A 22,139-nucleotide genomic window follows, 5' to 3' on the forward strand; every position below is an offset into this window, starting at 1 on the left:
CTGCTCTCTAAACCACCACGGGTTTCTCTAGTGACAGGGAGCTGACACCACGGTCAATCCTGCCCTGCAAAGCAAAGCCTACGTCTTTCAGGCTCCTTTGGAAAGGCTGGCTGCAATCAGGTCAGCCTACTCTGGCTTATACACACGGTTATTTCTCTCAGTGCCTAGCAGTCTGGGAAGAAAAGAGGGGTTTGCGTGAGCGGAGGCAGCTCCTCAGGAAGGCTGCGAAGAGAGAAGAGTTGCATGAGTGACAGATGGAGAGAGAAAGCAGAGGGGGAGCTGTAGTCATGAATCACTGTAAGGGTATTTCACCAGCTGGTTGCAAAGATAGCCAGACTGCACGAACCAGGGGAAACATCTAAGGAGGAAATGAGAGAAACTGTGCCATGCTGCTGCAGCTCACTACCAGTGACAAGTCAAGGGAGCTACCTCCTGGGACTTGTATTTAACTGCTCGGAATGGAGACACTAAGCCCAAGTTCCACCCCCACCAGATCTGCCCAAGTTACTCCTGTGGTTTTGCTGAGGACTTCAGCCCCCAGAAAGATGACTGAAACAGGGAAACGAAATTCAAGACACGTGTTTCTGGAGATGAGGATGACTGAGGAGGTTAAATGAATAGGGAAAATCAAGATGAGGGTGGGGGTTAAGCTTCACCTTGAAAGCAAAGGGGATGCTGGGCCAGAGAAATCTTTCCTTTTCCTGAAATGACTTCAGCTTTTCTTCTCAAGGTTACAATGGGTCAGTCTCTTCTAGCTAAACACGCTGGTGATTTTCCTTCCTTATGAAACTCCCTTTATATCCTCTTTTAAGCAGTTGCCTTCTGAGAGCAGCAGCAATAAGGCTTGCTTTTGCCACAATCTCCATTTTGCTGTACTCAGCAACTATGAACAGGAAGAGACTCGGGCATCAGCAAAGATAAAAGACTCCACAGTGAACAGCTCATATTTATATTAATAAGGTGAGTTCCTAAATGCAAGAAACAGAAAGAGCTAAAGAGACAGGGCAAAGATCCTTTTCTTGGGATTTAAATCTCTTCATCCACATTTACAAAGTGCTAACAAAAGGCTGAGGTTGTGCCAAAAGCATTTAGAAACAGGCATGACCACGACAGTTAAATGTGGATCGATTTGCCTTGGAATATACCAGACTAAGGTTCAGTTCCTGAAGCCCCAAATGTTTTTTTCCCTGAAATGTTTGACTAGAAACGAATTTTTTTTCATGCTTTTATGCTAGCACTGGCTGTTTGCACACATACTTGCTCTGTAGCCTTCCCAGCAGGGTGCAAACAGGGGCAAATCTGTTTCCCACAGTCTAGCCCACCCAGAAAGACCAAATACTGGTCAGACACAGGAGGAGGCTGAGGTGAAGGCATTCCTCCCACCTGCACGCAGACACCATGATGCAGCCAAGCTGCTACTGTGCAGAGTAGCTTCAGAGATCTCGATGGACATCCTTGTGGTATCCCACGGCTGTTAGTAGAGAAACAAGGAGCAGCTATGCACATCTTCCCTTGGGACACTGGTTTCCCTCCTGCACACTGTGTTCCCCATACTGTGCTGCTGCAGCTTGCAATATTGTCCTGCCTCTGTGTCAGCCCTCCAAGATGCAACCCTGCCAAGTCCTGTGAAAAGGCAGCTTCTGTCGTTTTGGAAGAAGAGTAACACATCTAATCATAGTTGCATATCTACTGTTACCTTTTACAGCCCCACTCCTTAGACTGCTTGTGAGCGCCCTGGACTGTGCAGGAGTTTTTGTTACAATGAATGTCAGACGATACCAGCAGACTGAAGAATTTAATATGTAACTTAGTCTCATTTTGTCCCTGAAGTTAAGGTGAAAATCTTCAAACATGGCAATGTGCAATGCAGATATCTCAACAGCAAGTTTTCTGAGTTCTACCACATATCCCTGCTGCACACTGGGAATTCTGGGTCAACTTTAGGCAAAGAAGAAATGGAGATTTTGTTTCAGTGAACAAACTCTGAATATGAACAAGCACAACAGCTCTTCCCAGAGCTGTTCTGTCAGTCAGTTCTAATAATTTTTATTCTGTTACTGCACTTCATACAATAAACATCCCTTGATTTCTCATATGGATGATCACTTGCAGCATCACAAAAACTTGATGAGCTGCAGCTGGGTATTTGGGGAAAGAAGATAGGTTTCTATATCACTATGATGCCTCTTACTGAAAAGATCAATTAGTAAATGTGACACTTATCTGGCCCTCATTAGGTTTCAGAATTAACATTCCATGAAAGTAAATGGGAAGCAGTTATCACTTCCTGGCCTTAATATTTCAAATTATCTTATGTTTCCAACCTTTTTGGGTGAGGTCAACCAAACTGGATCAATCCATGGCTACTCAAGATGTTATAGGAAAAATCAGACATTAATTATCTTTAAAAGCTGTCTACTAAAAGCAGATTTATCCTTACACTAAGTGAGAACCAATTTTCTCATGCTCTCAGGTGCTTCACCTTCAAGCCTGCTCATGTGCATGTGCATCTCATACTACCAAAGGCCTGTTAATTTACAGCATTTCTCTAGTACACTAGAGAAATTGGTGAGAGTTAAAAAGAATCATCCCCTCCCCAGGCGACCACAGAAGCATGTCTGTCCAAAGAGACTTTTAGAGAGGAGAAAACTGACGACACTTACCTCCGACAGCATTACAGCGAGACGTCATTTCCCAGAGGACCAAAGCCATGGAGTACACGTCTGTTTGTTTGAAGGACTCCACGTTCTCCAGGTTCATCCTGGACTCCAGAACCTCAGGGGCCATGTACCTTGCTGTGCCAACCTACAGGAGAGGAGATTGGGGAGAGCTCAGGAGCTGCAATTGCAGTTCATGTTTTGAATTCTGCTGCGATTTAACTTCAGCTTTCACAGAAACAGTGCCATCTGACATGTATCCAAAAATTCAGGCCATACTTGGCACAGGTGGTATTTTCTGTTGCCAAGGGAATCTGGCATTGTCCTGACTACCAACTTACTTGCACCTCCCTTGGTTAAGAAAAAAAAATAAGCAGCCCTTTTTAGTTCCTTAAGCAAATAATTTTGACACTGACAAGCTTTCTCACTCTTTGGCTGTTCACAGATAAACTCTGCCCTTTGGGCCTGAAGCAATTGCCGCTGGCCGAGTGTCTTTCAGATGAGCAAGAAACACCCTGTGTTCTTTTAGGCTGCATATTACAGTGTTAGCTGTTTCTTTTCATGGTAGGCTTAAAAGGAAAGTGGTAAATGTGGGCCTGGCAGAAGAAAGCAAATACACAAATACTGAATGCAGAAGCACACATTTGAACTGAAACCAAAAATCGGTCCCTTTGTTTGAAAAGCTGTTCTCATAAACTTTATTCACACTGAGCAATTTTCAGCAATGATTTTAGCAACTTTGCAGATATCTATGACCTCACATTACAGAAGGCAAAGTTTAAATGTCTCTTTTTATCACAAGAAAGGATTTAAGGAAGAAATTTTTGGATCACTCAACAGTTGCTCTGATATGACAAACTCTTCACAGGGTAGGTATAAAAAATTTGTCCTCCTCAAAAAACTGCAAATAGAAGCTGTCTTTGGTCTGGCAAAGATAGCGTTAAATTGGAGGCTGCTTAATTGCAAAGATGAACAAGCACAGGTGGGTGATGCACTAGTACCTGTGAGTCAAATGAGCTATTTGTTAGACTGCACTACAGCAATCACTCCAAAGCCCAGCAGCAAGCAGGATCGCAAAAGATCATTTCAGTTACAGGGTCTGCAGTTGCAGGCGGCCACATAGTGCAAGTACGGTCCCTGGGAGAGCCCTACGACATTCGTTTTACAAGCTTCTATAAACACGTCTTATCACCGCGGGCTCAGGGCAAATGGGAAGACGTGCCACAAAAAGTGCAGTGCACTGTAAGAAGACAGCAGGAAGGAAACAGAGGGCAGAAAAATCCCTGTGTGATCAGTCCCAGAGTTAAATTCCCTACTCGTGGACTCTGTGATAAATTTAAGGCCAAGCATGTGAGCAACAGCCATACGCTGAACGGGTACTTGGGACAATCATGTCTCAGCACCAATGAGTTGGCCAGCATCTCCCTCCCCCCAGAACATGGATGTATGGAAACTCTGCAGCAGAGGCTGCTCCTATCCCCCATCTGTTCTCCAACACACAATTTATTTCCCAAACAGATCCCATCTAAAGTTTAAGAAGGGTTATCTGTACACTATGGCCCACAGTCCCATACCCCAGATGCTGCTGATCTTAACAAGAGTTAGCGGTGCCTAAATACAGATTGTTAACACTGTCACAAAGTGCTGATCTGGCCTGGCATTTCACACTCTTTGCAGCAGTGAAAATTAGTCTGCAGGTTTGCTGGACAATGAAGGATCAAGCCCTACAACAAAAAGTACAGTGGGAAATGCAGACAAAATTTAAAATTACGTGAAGAACAGTATCAAATCAACCTATTTCCATCCTGCTTAGGATTTATCATCTGCCCCATACTGCTTGTGTCCCTTTATCTGTGTTTAGATTATTAGATCTTCGGGTCAAAAAAGATACTCTTTAGCTATCTTGCGGAAATCTGAGCCCTGAGTCTCAGAGGCATTTTAGGTATCTAAACTCCAGCAATTCAGAGTTGGTTGCCCCTCTGGAGTCTGGATATGGTTTCTTTTTACAAAGACCAGACTGGTTTCAGTTGTTGCTTCTCCAAAACTTCTAGTGAGGGACCATCTCTCTTCCTGTGGTACATTATAATTTTTGTGACTCTTGGATCTTTTTTATTTACATTTCTTTCAGGCTGTTGAGGGATGCTTTGTGCCCTGAGGTACGTTAGTCAGAGAGGGAGAAGATACCCCTCTTTATCTAATAGGGAGACCATCTGTTAGAAGGTTGCTGATGGTATTGAGGTGAGGAACTGCTGGCCTTGCTAGCACCCACCAATCCTTTGAACACAATGGGACAAAGGTCCAGATTTATGTACTCACTTTAAGTAAGGTCTCCAAATATTAAACATCATGGGTGGCCAAACTGAAAAGACTGCAAAGGTTCTAATAGGGAAAAAGACGGTTTCCAGCCAGTGAGTGAGGGCACTGGTATCGTATGGTCAATAATGACTACATCTGCATGATATGGAAAGTAGTTGGGTAGCTGGGAAAGAAGGCAGCTTTGTAACTCCAATAATTTGCCTTGACTACTAATGCTGACCAGAAAAATGGTAAAATACTGACACCTTTTTATCTATTTCATAGGAAGATTTTCTTGATTTAAGATTTGGGTCAGCTCCATTATATACCTTCAATGATTGGACCTCCTGGTAGGAAAGGTTTGAGTCAAAGGATAAAGTTTAAAAATCATGCAGAATGAAAATTCTGGGGCAATACCCCTTTAGCAAAGTTGACATGTTGAGGACTTTGAATGGGTGGTGCTTGTGTGCCCAGAAGAAACAAGGTGGAGCTTGAAGTGGAACCACTTCACACCATCTTTTTCATCACAGAGAATGACACTAGCTGTCATTTATACTCATACATATTAATTGTTTATAAATACTGTCACTTGAATTTTTAAAAAATTTTAAGTAAATATGGCAAGATAGAATTGTTCCTCTTTTCACCCCAGGAACTGACACACCAACTGGTACAACACTCACTCCCCTCTTCAAACTCTTAACTTACCTGCCCGCTGTTAGCCAAGTCATCCACAGACAGAGAAGGGTCCAGTCTCAGGGACAACCCAAAGTCACAGAGACAGCAGGTTAAATCATTTTTCACCAGAATGTTGGAACTCTTTAGGTCTCTGTGCACGATAGGAGTTTTGGGGCGACCACATGGTGTGTGATCACTATGCAGATGGGCAATCCCTCGGGCCAAGGACCCACCCAGTTTCCAGAGGTCCTCCCAGCTGATAATGTGCCGTGTGAGATATTCCTGCAAGTTTCCTCTGGCATGGAAGGCAGTGATCAACCAGTATTGTTTACCAAGATCTGTCTTACGCTCCTCTGCTGTCAAGAACTGCAGGATGTTCTCGTGCTTGAGATTTACATCTGAAAAAATGTCTTTTTCAGTTTTCCAGGAAGCATATTCTTCATAGGGGAAAATCTTGACTGCCACAGTTTCATACTGCTCTGACGTGTTTTGCTTCAATTTGGCTTTATACACTTCAGCAAACCTTCCTTTGCCAACAACGATATCCAACTCAATGGGCAGCAATTCTGTGTTGTGGTTGATGTTGTTGGCACAGGTAGAGCTGATGTCTGAGCGGTCATCGTCCAACATAATGGCACAAACATCACTGCAATCCTTATGTTTTCGGGGCTTAACATTCTTCTCCCATGCCTTGTTGAGCTTTCTCTTCTTATGAGTGCGGTAGGCATAAAAGATAACAATCACAGCCACAGAAATCACCAGTAATGGGACAAGACTTATGATTGTGACTTTGGAAATTTCATCTTTCTCCTCTGGCTTATGAGGGTCATCTGTAAAAAAGAACAGAAGGAGGGCATACATTAAATGATATAATAGCTTTATGTATACAGGAGGCTGTCAACAATTTTTATCAAGAATGCAATACATGATCTCCTCCACTAACAGTAAATAATAAAAATTATCACTGCTTTCTTACCTCAAAACGTTGTTTTGGAAATAGGCCTCCACTTACCAGGACTTCCCTGTCTGCTTATCTTACAAAAAGCCAAAACTGAACGAGCAAGGACCTAATGTAATTGAATAGCTTTGTTCTTCTCTCAGGCTCTGAATACATTAGGGATGAATCCTTCACTTTTCTGAGTGCAATAGCCAAAGTCTCTTGCATTTACTCTGTCGATGTGTTCTTGACCAATTTTCCCCTTTAACCAGTAATTACTGGAACACATTAATTTTTCTAAGAACTGGATTGATAAATAAATAGACAATGTAGCATGTGAATTCCCATTTGTCTAGTTATTGCTCCAGTTCCAGTATATTTCAGTTGGATCCATGCAAAGACATCTTCAGGAAGCCTGTCCACAAAACTACTGCAGGCTAATACACAGGCACAATATATATGCCTACATACATATCTGAAAACCAAAACTCATTCTCATACTTCGATGTATGTGAAAGAGAGTTGTTAGACCAAATTCAAACACCTGCATGTACACAGGTGTTTCAATCCTGCAGGCATGTATGACACACCTGAGAACTGACACCCCCCGCCATGTATTTTTTTCCATGGATTTATGAAACAGAAAACATCCTCGGTGTGTCACTTGCTGACTGTACACTGGCTGGCCTGTTGTAAAGTGGTTGATGGTTCACTCCAAACTCCTTAGCTGGTACAGTCCATACACTAACATATACATAGGTGGAACATACAGAGATAGGGAACAGAAGAACATTAGAGACATATTCTAAAGCGGGGAGATGTTCTGGGAATGATACAGAACATTATTCGAGATGCAAGAGCTGCCCTATCACCTTTAGATGTGACCCTTCTGGTTCACTTTGGGGTATTTTTTAAGAAAGGTAAACAGTTTAGAAGAGAACACTTGTATTCTGAAAACAGATTGAGGAAGGAGGGTCAGAGTTTATCTGAACCTGATTAGATTGGACACACAGAAATGTACTCTCCCAGTCTATTTCTTCCTTTGAGTGAGAGCAAACGTGCTATATTACATTTCCATGATGGAGGGCAGATCAAACTTACTATATTACATTTCCATGATGGAGGGGATTGATTGGAAGAAGCCCTGGGAGTCTAACCTGAATGGACTACAATAAAAGCTGCAACCAGAGTTAAGCAAGCGGCTCGTGTTGGCAGCATGATGCTCTGGCAGACACAGCAATGTCACTGGCTCAGGATCTGTGTATCGGGCCAAATAAGTCAATAAGAAAAATACAAGTTTCATAAACTCTGAAGTTGCCACCATGTTAGCCACTAACCTCAGTTTCCCCATCTCTGTGCTTCTCAAAATGAAGGTAAGCAATGCTGAAATGGGTCGGGGTAGAGCTTACATTTAGAACAAGCAATACCTCTGACCCTCAAATTTCACATATCATCACTTTTCCATTGGAAACACAGTTAGCTGGCAAGCAGCAGGAGCCATCAGCTATTCAAACAGCAGGTGACGGGACATCTGAAGAGTATAGCCGCCTTTATTTGGAAGAAGGCCTGAATCCTGAACCAGGATGCGCTTCCTCTGTGTGAAAGGTTCATCAACCAGATGTAGAGGAGGTAATTCAATCCTAGCCTCTCTCACAGGGTTTCAAGGAAGAGGAAGTGCCTTTCTAGCACTGACATTCCCAGCTAGCACAGGTCAGTAGTGCTCACTAGCAGCACCTACAAAGAATGCATTTCCTTCATTTATGCAGAAGAATCTTTTAAACCAATCCCTCTTCCACACCTATGCAAGCCACAAATCCTTATTCTCAAGTGATATCCCTTGGCAACAAAATGATAGTACATTTCAAACTTTTAAAGAAAAAGACCCCTTTAAAAGCTCATCAGATTACAGACACCCCTTCTGCTTCTCAACATGTTTAAGAGGGAAAAAACCCCATGAGTTCTTTTGGCCCTTACTGGAGGAATATATTTAGAAAGTCCAATGTCACTGTCAGTAAACAGGAGATTTGCATTGCTTATTCCCATGTGCATTCTTTGCTCTCAGAAAATCTGCTTTATAAAGAACTTGGGAAACACCCTGGTGGAAGAGAACTGACTAGCTGTGGGATGGCTGTTTCGGAGTTTCGCCTGCAAGTAGGCAGCAACTACATAAATGCAACTATGAACTTTACAGTCAGAGAAAATACTTTTGATGAAGGTTTGGGGTTCTGGTTTTTCTTTTCTTGACCACAGGAAAGCATGCTTAAAGTCTGGACTCTCCTCTTGGAACTGAGTAATACGTCATCTATATCGTACAGTGTACTTTTTAACGAAGAAACTTCTTTAGGGTGCTTTAAGCCACTTCTATTTGCCACAGAGCTGCAATATGTAGCCCAGATATTTGAAATACAAATACCTGTCTAAATGAGAGAGAAAAGCCCCAAGATGTATTAGTTATCTTTTATATTTCTCCCCATGAGTCTAAGCAGTTAGAGGCAGTTGAGTGCATGTTCAGCTCTAACTGAGAAGAAACTCACCCAAAGCTGCCACTCCTTGACTGTTATGGGTACCTGTCTGAGGGTCTGCGATGATTCCCATAACGCCCTAGAGCAGTCTGTATTATTTTGGCCTACAGCTGAGAAATCTCCAGCAGACTTCACAGCCCCTTTGGCTCTTCCTCTTTTTGCATGAGAGAAAGCTCAGTTTGTGGTGCAGGGGAATTTCTGTTGATGTTGCAAATGTCACTTGAAAAAAGGAATGAAAAAAAATTTAATCAAAGCAGCAGCTGAGCAGTTTGGGCAATTCCTGTGAGCACTGTATCATCCTGTGCCCCTGCTGCAAAGTGACACATCCTCTTTGCCACCATCCCTTGGAGTAAGCAGGGAGGCAAGAGGTGAAAAAGCATACGGCTGCACACCCCCATCTAAAGCAGCAGGGACGTAGAGCTCATTTTCAGTTTTTAAGACACTACACAAGTCCCACTCAAGGCTTGGGAAGTGCAAGAATGAGCACTCAACAGGGAGAGCTGGGTGTCAGGGCTGTCAAGGCTGAACCCTGAGCTTGAAAGAAGGGGACTGTGCTGCCTGCCAGCAGAATTAAAGGGGACAGCAGCAGCAAAGAGCCGGTGGCACTGAGGGTTGGCTGGAGCAAGACACTTCAGCCTTTGACTGCTGATGTGAGCAGAACAAAATCGGCCCTTCCAGCAAAGGTTCAGGTACTTCTCTGTTGAATCTGTGTACAAAGTCAGGGCAGGATCAAAATTCAGAGCATATCTGTATGTTTGCATAGTGGCTAGCCAACATTTTCTGGCTTGACTAGAGGAATCTAAGAATAAATATGTTTATTTGCTTATAAATAAATACATGTGACTCAACCTCCCTAATTTCAAAAATGGGATTGCAGCTTCCTCTTTCTGAGCATCAGAATGAGCAAAACCTGGCTGCACAGGCAGGCAAGGAGATGGTTAAATGGATCAGTCTTTCAGGTTTTGCAAAGTTCTCCTAAATAACTTTCCCCACCCAGAACTATTATTTAGGCAATCAGCCCTTTCTTAAGCTTCAAAAGAGCCTATTAATATCGCATAACAATAGAGAAGTTGAGCTAAAAGAAAGCTTCCTGTATGCGGTTTAAACTAAGCACAAGCCATCTGCACAACCCTTAACACTACCTAAGCCTTTAGGGAATAGGGCTCAGGTGCCAAGGAAAATGGAAACACTGTGCAGCCCCTGTTCAGTCCGGAAGCTTCAAAGCACAACAGCGCTTTGCCTGCAAATTCTTCAGGGTGGATTGGGCGCCCCTGATTGAACTTCAGTGTCACTGAACTTTGGAAACAAAACGTAAAACAATGGCAATGGAATCAGGACCCACACTTTAATGCACAGGGCAGCAGAAATGCGCAGCGGTCCTGATGGAACTAGTATGGTGCTGTTGCTGCCCCTTCAGCTGCTAGTCAAACCCTCACAGCAGGGCAAGAATACATCGGATATTGGCAGGACTGACCTCAATCATATCGACACTGATGTACTGTCAGCTTGTCTAATGTCCTAAGAACCCCCAAAAACACACGGTCACAAAATACGGGCCCAGAACCGGGACTGAGATCTAGTAATTTTGCAAGCTCCTGAGACACAAAGCAGCCCTTTGAGCTAACTGGGGGACAACTCCCTTTCGCAGCAATTCTGAGATTTCAAAGTTTGGTTTCAGTTCCACACTGGAATGAAAACTAGCACTTTTTGAATGTTTTTGCATAAACAGAATTCTGTTCAAATGTTGCAATTTGGCAAGAGATGTGAATGATGACTCCCCAACCACTGAGGGGACTAGTCTGGGGTACTGGAGCTCCAAGTTCAAGTCCCGCTCTGTTTGACTCAGGGAAGAGCTTTTCATCTCTGACTATTCGGAATCACACAAAATGTGTTTGAACCTTACGTGCGTACTGATTTTTGGGCAAGACACTAGGCAACAAAATACGGAAAAGTCTGCCCATCTCTTTAGCTCTACTTTCTGGATGAAAACTAATTCCATAAATTGTTTCCTTTTCACTGAAATGAAGTTCTGCTTTGAGCAGCTGTTTGGGGTAACAGTTTATCTCTGCTGAAGAATCCTCAACTGACAACGAAATTCTGTAGTTCAGCATCTCATGTACCTTCCTGATTTTGGTCTTTTTAAAATTAAAATGACCTGGAAATCTTCAGCAAAATATTTTTAGATGGGAAACGTTGATTTTCAAAACAGAAACTCTGCTTCTGACATTCCTGTGCCTGAAACCCTTATCTTGAGGAAAAAATTGGTCTAAAAATTGATCTGTTATGTTTAAAAACGTCTGCTAATTTTCCAGGCATTGTTTTTTGAGCTTTGTGGATGGGGGTGGGGAGCTTTTTTACAGGGGAGGGGAGCATTTTCTCTTAGGAAAAACGGTTGATTCTGACACAAAATACTTAGAAATAATTAAACTCAAATGCTGCACCTCAAACTAACCTGGATTTTTTTATCTTGACAGTTTCTTGGAAACATTATAATTTTCCACCCTTGCTGGGGATGAAGATTTTTTTTAAAAAAACTTAGTAGTTTTGTGGGGCAGGAAATCAGTTCCACCCTTCCCTCAGGTCTACGCTGAAACACCTGACGGCAGAAGATGAAGATTACTAGATTTTAAAACCAGAGTGGACTCTGTCTTGCTATCCAGTGGAAAATAAACCTTGACATTTCTTGTAGACTTTCCTGAAAATTAAATTCCTGAAGCCAGTTCCTGAATTTGACAAGAGTTTTTTTGGACTAGGTAAACCAATTCTGTCAAAACCAGTAACTTGTGTTTGAACAGCACGTCTTCATCTTTTAGTCTAAAGAGGATGTTGCCTTGTATCCAAAGCACAGTATCTGCTGCAGCAGCCTCCTGGAGAGACACTAGCTCTAGTAGTTGGCAGGTCTGCCTGGCCTGATGTAGGGGTGAAAGTTGATAGAAGTGACAAGGTAAAGCCATCTCTAGAGCCTGTTTCTAAAGTTTCCTAACGCACTGCCATCCTCATGGTTCAGAATTTGGGGTATAAGGATGCTTAGAGGCATGGAAACACTTTCACTTGACCTTTTAGTTATTTGCCAGACTGCATGTTGCTCGGCAGGCAGCACATGGCTGGCAAACCAGACCCAGCCCTTAGGGTCGTTACAGGCCATTCCCCAGTGCCACCAACTACCTGTTTTCCTGAGAGGTAGTAAGGAAACGGTATGAGTAGTTCTGGAGAGCTGTGGCAAACTCACTGCTGCTCTCCCCTGGGGGCCAGCAGCTTGGCACATGACTACCCATGACTGGCTGATCAGGACTTGAGACGTCTCTGTTATACCCGGGGAAAATCCCTAGTCATGTGACCCAGTTATGTGTGTTACATGTTGTAAACGCATATGCAGCCGTCACCTGACAGGAATGGCTGCATCTTAGTCGGGGAGGTGGGAGGCAGGCAACTTGATTGCCTCTGGGTGCCTTACTTCAGTGAAAAGGCTGGTCAGCAATGATGTAATGGATATTTTATCTATTGTAAACAGAATTTCATTTTCCAACTGATTACCAAGTATGCTATTCAGCACACAGGAGGGTTAAGAAAGTCTTAAGCTCTAAGACAGAAGAAATAGTTTGTTGCTGGTTTATTCCCTCACTGCTGGGTAGAAAGTGCAATTCCTTGGTTTGCTGGCACAGCACCCATTTGTTTAAAAACTCCCACCCCTGGATGCATTCCCTTCTTATCTCTCCCATTCTAGCAGGTCACTTCACTGTGTATACACGGCATCTCTCACACATTTTGACCTTTGTAGCTGAGCTTTCCTACCCAGCCATATGAAAGCCAACATATTCTAACTTTGTATGATGTGACTGTGTTTCTGTGATACATGCCTCAGCTACACAACTCTCTGTCTACTGCTGTTTGCTGGTGGTTTTCTGGAACAAATCAATCTCTCCACTTTCAATATGTTCCAACAGATGCCACACATTAACCACTATTTTTATTCTCAGCCTGAGTTTCACCCCTCCAACCTTTCCCAAAATATTATGTTGCCAGTGTTAGTTACAGTTTGTTTCTGTCTGTAATTATTAAAGTCTCTTCCATGACAACCTGATAAAAGGTTGGCCATATTCCCACACCTATTAAGCTCTCAAGTGATGCAAATTGTAACAAATATGCCAACCAGATCAGAAGAGCTCTTCCTAGTTTGTTTTTTACACAAATCTGTAACTGAGCTCTACATGGTTATTTTCCTAGGAAGCAAACAATATAAATAATACAGAGCAAAACAAAATTTTGGCTTCTTTTGCCTCTTTCCATTCTATTTCCTTTAGATCCCACTAAGTGAATCAGACATTCAGTATTAGACAGCCTCTCCTTTGGTTACATACAGCTGCAGGCATTGGGTGGGACTCTGTGACTGCAAATACCTAAGAGGAAACATAGAGAACAATGCCAATACACAAGCCATGAGAGGCCCTGTGCAACGTTATGTAATACTACTGACCTCGTTTATGGGGCAGCTGGAAGACAGTTACCTTCTGAACATGTTAGTTGGATAACAGAAAAACAGATTAATGAAAGCCTTTGTTAAAATCCACTTGGAAGCAGTCCAGCTGTAATCATCTCCCTTCTGCTGTTCCTTGAGCACTGGACAGCTCATCACATGAGTATTTACGGCCTGGCGGCTGTTTGTGCACAGGTTTAAGTCTGCTCTTAAGTCTGAGATCCTTCTATGTGGTCAAGTAAAATCACTAGTGCTTTGACTCTAGTAAGGAGAGGAAGAGGAGAGAAAGAAAGGAAAAGACAGGGGCGACACGTTAGAGACCAGTGAGAGATACCAAGTTAAGGAAATTCTAAAACATTATCCATATCTCCCGCGATCTAGGCACAGGACAAGGCATCGCGCAGGCATGCTTGCGGTGGGTCAGGCAGCAGAACAATACCACATCTCCCAGGTAACAACTGTACACAGTGAGCAGTCACAGCGCTCGATGCACTGCAAATCCATAGGCTGTAATTTGTTCAGGCAAATGACTCAGCCACGATTGTTTAATCAAACACTTACGTCTCTTACATGCTCAATTTGCAAACTTAGTAAAACCAGGATGAATGTGAAGATTGTTAGCAGCACAACACCCTTCCCCAATTAGCTTCATTATTCTCATTAACTCTTGCTGACCTGCCAGTCATCTCTATCACTGAAGTTTTGATATTTCAAGGCAACAGTTTGGATTATTCAGACAATTGTTAAAACTTGTATAACATTGTTGCTGCTAAAGGTTTCTCCCACAATAGGATCGGGTGCGGTGGGAATGCCCAAAATAATGACTTCACCTTTCAGTACATGAGGAGACTACCTGAACCATCCAACAAACAAACCAGCTGCAAGTTGCATGGAGATCTGCATAGCACGGCAAGACAGTCGAGGATGAAAAACGATCACCATGTAAGTTATTAGAATGACTCTAAACCAAAGAGGGCTGGGCAACAGGTCTGCAAATCCTGCTTCCAAATTTTGAGATCTCTGCATTTTTGCTTGGATTTGAACTCGATGCCCAGGATAACAACTTTATATATAACAACAGCGGTACCTAAAGGATTTGTTTTCCTGTCTGCAGTCCCCACTGCTGGGGTCACCCTTTGGCACGCCGCTGAATGAACATGTCTGAATGAGCCTGCACAACAGGAAGAAGTTCTACTGCCCAGCAGGTAGGTCATGAACTAAGTATCCCATTTCCTTGGCTACAATGAGTGTCATCTCTGCCTATGGAGAACGGATCAGATGTGAAGCTGGAAAGAACACAGTTCTACTCGATTCCTTTGGGTAAACAGCCTTGACCTCAGCCAAATAGCTTAGGATGGTTAATAAAGAACAACTTTGTTAGGCATTTGTCATGCTTGCACTAGATGATGAATAGAGGCTGAGAGATGGTGTGGTGAAGGGAAGGCTGAGGACCTAAGCTGCTCAAACACCAAGGGAGACCTGGCACTGTGCAAACAGCTACAGATAGACCTGGTTCATCACAACAGGTCAAAACGTAAGACGACAAAGCAAGATGCAGAAGACTCGCCAGACACAGCTAGACATCAGGGAGGAAAAAACCCTGGTAGTCCAGTCCTGCACTCATCTGTTCCATGACAGCAGAACCAGGTCCCTGTCTGCCACCTAGCCAACCTCTAGCCAGCCAAGGCTTGTTTCTCCCTGACTTTCGCTAATCTTTTCCAGTGGTTTTGCTTCCTGGCTTTGCCTTTTGGTAACACTGACATTAGACATTTGAATAAATAATAGTTAAAACAGACTGGCATTGAGTTTTGCTGTGAGAAGCATTTTTCCACCACAGGGGTGTAAGCTGCTTGCCAGTCACCCACAATTTTGTTTGGCAAAAAGAGAGGGATTAAAAAATAAACACAGAGTAGTCAGATTTGCAATGGCTACCTGTCTCCTAAATATTATTTCTCCAAGAACTGCAGAACATTGTTTGGATTGATTCTGCACTCAGTATTTTCCACCAGCTGCCCATGGCCTGATATGCCAGGTATCTGAATCGTGGTCAGAAGCCCCCTGACACAGCAGAATGACAGGCATGTTTAGGCACATGCCTGACTGTGCCTTCCTTATTTTGCGGATTGGCAATTTAAACCAAAGTCAATAGAAGAAACAAGCATTTGATTTGAAAAGCCACACTTGGGTGAGTCACAACACCTCCCAGTACCCAAAACCTTTAGATGTTTGTGTCTAAAAATGGAGTCAGGAGGTTTACCCTTCACAGTCAAGACTGATACGAGCCACCAGTGCTGTAAGCCAATTCTTCTAAAAGCAGTAACGGCTCAGCTGTGAATCACTGGAACATAGTGACTAACCTCTGGTGGAAATTAGAACTTGTTGCCTTACCCACAATTTTCTTCCTTACCACAGAAACAGCAGGAACAAACTAAATCTGGTGTGTCTTAAATGTGCACCCAGGAGGAAGAAGAGCTAGAACACCGATACCTTGAAAAGAAAGGCTGCGATTATCAGGTGAAAAATTACAATCTTTTCTATCGTCTCAGTTTCTGCTAATAAATGGGTCCAATCACTTTTTGATCAGGCTGTTTTAGACGAGTTTTTTTCCCATTCTCTAAAACAACAGGATGTGCAAAAAAATCTTGCTCTGGTATACAAGAAATGTAGAGAGAAAAAAAAAAAAAGGCAAGAACAATATACGGAATAGATCTGGATGACAGTCATTCCAAAGGCAAAATTATTATAGGCTATTATCTAGTTGTCTGGAGGAGCCGTGGACCAGCTGGCTGTGATGTTCTGCTCAAAGTTAAACACAGACAGGAAACCGCATGTCTGATACTGTAAAAATCGTTTGTCTTCCTGCCATGGCTAACCAGGCAAGCAACCCAAAGGGGCTGTTTTCATTTAAAAGAAATAGTAATCCACAACAATAAAAAAGGAATGACAAAGCCTGAATTCTCCACACCCCCACCCCAAAAAACTGGAGTTAATGCTTGTGTTTGTGAATGAACTGGAAATATTACAAACTTGAAGTTTTACATGAATTTTTATTTGTAATTATTCACTTACTACATGTGAATGCACGGCTCAGCAAGTCACCTAGAGTGTTTACAGCACATGACTTTGAAGGAAAGCTCTACCTGAAAGAGTGAAAGGAATTAGAATAAAAAGACTGGCTTTCAATCTATATTACAGCTCCTTTTAGGCTGCCCTGGAAGTGAGGGGGGGCTGCAGTGTTGACAGAAATGAAGGCACCTGGTGTCGAATTTATAGAACGGTTTTCATAAACATACACGAGAGACACACATTTGTCACAGCAGTTGTATTCAGCTACATAGCTCCAGGAGAAACAGTTATAATGTGACTAACTTATAAAAAAATAGCCAAAATCCACAAGGGTGTGGTTCGCTTTGTATAAAAAATCTGGGCAGCCGACACAATAAGATCATTTCACTGGGAATACATTCTCTTCAGTAAAATCAAGGCAATCCATTAGAATTAGGTTCTGGGTCTACCATCGCCTGCGCTCACATCAATATCAGTATTTACTCCAACTCCTTTAAAGCCCACCCAAATAAAGGTTGGTCATACAAGCATCAGCAGTTAGGTTGCCTGGCTTCACATCAAGCTTAGGGAGCAGATAGGGAAGAAGGGATATATGGACAGCCTGGACCAAGGGAACCAAAGACTTTCTAGCTTGCTCTTGGCTGATCTGGTGTGGTTTTACAACCTAAACTAGTTAGCCTTCTTGGAGGTTTGGGAAGTGAGAGCTAGAAGCTGCTCACATAGTTGTGTGTCTCAGTGCAGTTACGCACCATGTTTTCCAGTAGTAGGAACGTGTCCCAACTTTTCATTATCTCAGATAATGAGGATTTGATTATGTCCTTTTCTAAGGAACTTACAGGTGATAAGGATGGATTCTGTGTGCCGTATTCATTTAGCAGAGTGCATACACAACGTTCTCCACAGGAGGCTTCACATTTGCCTGGAAGAGTCCTGGCTTAGTCTCAAAGAATCACTGTGGGATCCAGCAGGTGGTAGAAATTAAAATGAGATGTGTGCATGCACACATACACGTGTGCATGCAGCATGATGTCCACCAGCACTGTACACAGCCTTCACTGTGTCTGCAGCGGTCTATATAAGGCATTCATGAGGTAGAATGGGGACAGGTTATGCACTTACGATTTGGTCTGTACTTAGACCTCACTGGTTTAAATGAACACACATACATGCCCTTGTGCCGTAGTAAGTATAAGGTAGCACATCCACCAGTGAAGGAACCTTCTAGATACTTCACTTCCACCACAAAACAAATGCAGATGGTCAGTTATAACAGAGAAGCTGATTCAAATTCACATCCTAACAAGTTACTCAGTTGTACCTGCTACAGATGCCACTCTATGACAATACAGTCTTCTAGAAGAGGCAAGACCTTAAATATGGCATTTGCCCCTTGTTCATATTTTATGAAGTAATTAGCATATGTTGCTTTTCGGTATGTCAACAGAACAATTCTAACCATCTTGCTTTTGTCTTTATATTCATCAACTTCTAACTGCAATGTCTTGAGCTGAATATCAGACTTACTTCAAAAGGAAGAGAGCCTGGCAGGAAGAAATATTCTCTGAACACAGAAAAGAAAGGTTGAGATTTTGCAAGAGTCAGAAGAGACCGATACAGCTCCAGCCACTACACACTTTCCTTCACAAAATGCAATTCCAAAGACCATTGGTATGACAGAGTTAACATTACTTGCAAGGTATAGCCTAGGAATGCAGGGTAAATTATTGAACCTACCTGTTGGAAAAATGAGCATATCATTGCATTCTTCACCTGTACAGGAACACATGAACATCAATCCCCCATCTTCCTTCTTTTCCCTCATTAAACACTCTTCTGAGCTGGAGTCATCCAACGTGTGACCATATAGTGTTTTCTGGGGATCATGGCATATTGTTTCTAATGTCACATTTTCATCATTCTGTCTCCTAGACATGAAAAGGAAAAATTTGAAATCAAAAAAGGAATATTTTATTTACAAAGAGAGCAGATAGGACTGCACCTGCCCCAAATTTGCCTCTTTGGAGAACGCAAATGGGATTTAAACAGTGTCGTATGTTCTTCTCCAGCTTTCCTGAATGGAGTAAATTTGTCTGTGCCTGGTCTCCTCACACTGGGGCATCTGTACAATGGCACAGCTATTCCTGTATCGTATTACCACTAAGCTCCAATGACTGTCTTTGAAAATCTCACCCAGAATTATTCATGCTAATGCTCAATGAACTGCTATGAACTTCAGAACATACTTTTGGTTTTTGTGGTCACTGTGCAGACAGTAAAAATCTGTGGGAAATGATGATAAGAACTGAATTATTTCCTCAAAATCTGAGGAATTTCTAGTGAGTTGGCCTTTTTGTTTTGCTTTTGAAGCCTACAGTCAGCACAGTTTCTGCACTGAAGGAGTTATCCTTAAAATTTTCATTATTTTTTTAAAATAAAACCAATACTAACCATCGAACTGGTGCAAGCTAGAGTTGCCTCACTGTCATGGAACTATTTACAGGTGATAATCTGGACCATATTCCTGTGTTTTGTCCTGGTCCACAGATTTTGTTTCACAGACACAAGACTCAAAGGAAAAGAGCACTTTCAATACAGTTCTCAACTCATTTGCCTTTTGTATAAATTGGCATGAAAAATCAAAAATGTATCTTAAATTGCACTACAGCCACTTTGTGTGGCAAGAATAGACATTGCCCACTTACTAAAGGAGCACAGGACAAATATAGAACAGCACACTGGGCTGGTCCTGCATTTCAAGTGTCTGCTCCCAATTATGCTGAACATCTCTTCAAGTCAATGGACACAACTAATCCCTCAATAAATGAATTAATTATGTCTTTCTCAAAGTGGTTCTAATTATGCTCCTAAATCAGAAGTGATGTGGCAAATACTCAGTTCTGTTTCTTTTGTCCACTTATGAATTCATTAAGAGTGTTTCCAGTTTTCTTTGGTAGGATTGGCTTACCATTTATGGAAAGGGCAAACCCCCAGTTTTTATACTGGAATGCAAATTTAGAGTCAGCAAATCCTAAAAAAGTGTTACAACTCCTTTTCATATACTCTTGATTTCTTTGAACCCAGACATAAGCTATATAAAAAGCGCCACACTTACATCAGTCACTACATGCACAGATTTTTTTACCGTTAAGAGAAAGTAGTTCTACGTATACATGGTAAAAAAGCCCCCTGTGACAGATCTACATAATCTAGTTCACTTTGAAACCTGAGAGAGAACTGTCTTTCTTCAGCAAATGCCACCACAATCCTCTCTTGATTCTCAAATCTGTTTCTACTCTGAGTGTTGTGGGTGGATGCAGCTTAATGGTTTGAGCAAAAACATGCCTCTTTTCCAATAACAGCATAAGCTGGAACAGAACTGCTTTAGAAGAAAAAAATCCCCAGAACATTTCATATCAGAATTATTGTTAACCTCAAGCGACTCTCAGTATGCTAAGCACAGATAGGAGTTGGAAGCGAGACAGCAAAGCTGGGTGAGGCAGCAGGGACATTCTGAATATCAGAGCAATCGAGGAAAGCACTAAGTAACGATGAATGAGGGTGTGCTCCCCCCCCTCCCGTATGAAGTGAACTTACCATATAGCGACACAGACTTCGCTATTCTTCTCACAGATAGCAGTGATGTTGCAGTTGCTCTTGCACTGATGTTGGTTTGAGCAGGTTGTTACTTTAATGTCACAAAATTTGCATAGATGTGGCATTTGCAATCCATTTTCCTTATTTCTGTCTACTGGTGACATAATTTCAGCTTAAAGAAAAAAAAAGGGAGAAGGAAATTCAGTAATGGCAGATTATCAGATTGCATCATTGCTCATTATGAAGATAAGGTTTTCATCAGCAGCAAACATTCCCTCCCACCTCAAATTAGAGGTGAATTGAATTAGAATCTTTGACCTTTCACAGCTACCAATTTTCTTTACAACAGGGCAAGTGCCACAGTGTCAAGACCAGGTTAATCAAAGTGAATTTGAGAAGTGAAATCAACTTCTATTGACTTCAGAGGAAGCAAAAGTTGCTTAGTAGTGTGCAGAATCAAGCTTGTTCCGAGTCCAGTTTGCACCAAAATAACTGCTCTGCAGTCACCTATTTGCATTATTCACAGGCAGCATATCTGCCCCCCATGTACAATACGTTGCATTGTGGTCTGTGTGCCAAAGTAACTGTGGATACTGTAGTGGCAATGTACGTTAGGTGGGTGAGACCATTATGGCACGGATCATGATGAATTTTGCAAGTTTGTCTTTACTAACCTGAGGCACAACCTGGGAGTCATCCCTAATCCGATTACTGTTTACACAGAGAAACACAGAGTCAGAACTGACTTTCAACTTAACGTAGGTCTGCCAGGGGTTGTGGGTGAAATTCAGACTGGAAATGCAACAGGGCATCCGCGCAGCTCATGTAATCTGCTACTGGAGTCTTCCTGGGCTAACTCAAGGGGCCTCGAACTCAAACTAACTTCCCATGACAGTCTGTCTTGCAGAAGTCGACTCTGACCCAACAGCTACCTTTCTGCACCCAGGCATTGAATTACTTGCTCACTGGTTCCGAGTCTTAGTAGTCACTATCTGCTTCAGTGTGGTAGCAGTAAGGGAAGACATTTTTTGTCCCAGTGTATGAATTTAAGGAAACATATTTTTAGTTCAAAAACTATTTTGAAAAGCCAGAGCAGAAAAAGCCAACATAAACTTTTTTTCTAAAGCTAACCCGAATATGCAACTATCTGAAGTGGAGCAGACTACAACCGTTTCAGTCCGACTGACTTTGCAATATGTTTGCAAAAGTAGGTTGAACCACTTCAAGTAGATACTGGGCTTCGCATAGCACAGCCCTTCTCTTGTAGCCACCTGCATGGTAAAACTATGCTCATATTGCTCTCGGTGGCCAAATGTTGCTAGTCAACCAATAACAGGCAACCAGGGATTCATAATTTCCCCCTCTCTCCTCCATTAGCTGAGAAATCAATTTTTTCCTTCTAGAACTTCACTATTTACTACCATTAGAATATTTTATTACAGGAATTAAATATACCTGCTTTTTCCAGAAGGAAGTTAAAAGGCCTCTTGCTAACATTTTCAATGGATTTCTGAGCCATTGTGAGGGACTGAGAGAAAAGTCTTCCCTCCTCATCCAAATCACATACCCTTCTCATCACTAGCATTTTCTGGTACTGACCTAAATTCTTTGATCTTACTGTCATTGTAATCAATGGCAAAACTCCCAATGATTTTAATGGTATAGAAGAAGCTCCTGCTCAGAGGGGAGGGTTACGATGAGCTCACTGGGAGCACTTACTCGAGTGGAGAATGCCGGCAGCATGTTACGGGCCAGCTGAATTTTAAGCCCAAGGTAAACATTTCTTGTTCTTAATTACTGCAAAAACTCCAGAAGCCATGCAGAGGAACAAAGCCTCATTGAAGTGGGTGGGGCAGGAACTCAAAAGGTCTTGAATCTAGTGTTCTATAAAATATATGTTAATATAATCATCATTA

General features: G+C 42.3%; 1 protein-coding gene across 1 annotated transcript in view; it reads right to left on the reverse strand.

The window, feature by feature from the left end:
- Positions 1-20,387, reverse strand: part of TGFBR2 (transforming growth factor, beta receptor II (70/80kDa)) — a 29,719-nt gene extending 9,332 nt beyond the window's left edge. Inside the window, exons 1-4 of the mRNA XM_010152007.1 lie at positions 20,224-20,387; positions 18,364-18,554; positions 5,661-6,460; positions 2,664-2,805 (exon numbers count right to left, since the gene is read on the reverse strand). Of these exons, the coding sequence (XP_010150309.1) occupies positions 2,664-2,805; positions 5,661-6,460; positions 18,364-18,554; positions 20,224-20,387 (1,297 nt within the window). The remainder of the gene's footprint in view (positions 1-2,663; positions 2,806-5,660; positions 6,461-18,363; positions 18,555-20,223) is intronic.
- Positions 20,388-22,139: the final 1,752 nt, after the last annotated feature.

The sequence above is a fragment of the Eurypyga helias genome, unplaced genomic scaffold, assembly GCF_000690775.1.
Source record: "Eurypyga helias isolate BGI_N326 unplaced genomic scaffold, ASM69077v1 scaffold33625, whole genome shotgun sequence".
Classification (NCBI taxonomy): Eukaryota; Metazoa; Chordata; class Aves; order Eurypygiformes; family Eurypygidae; genus Eurypyga; species Eurypyga helias.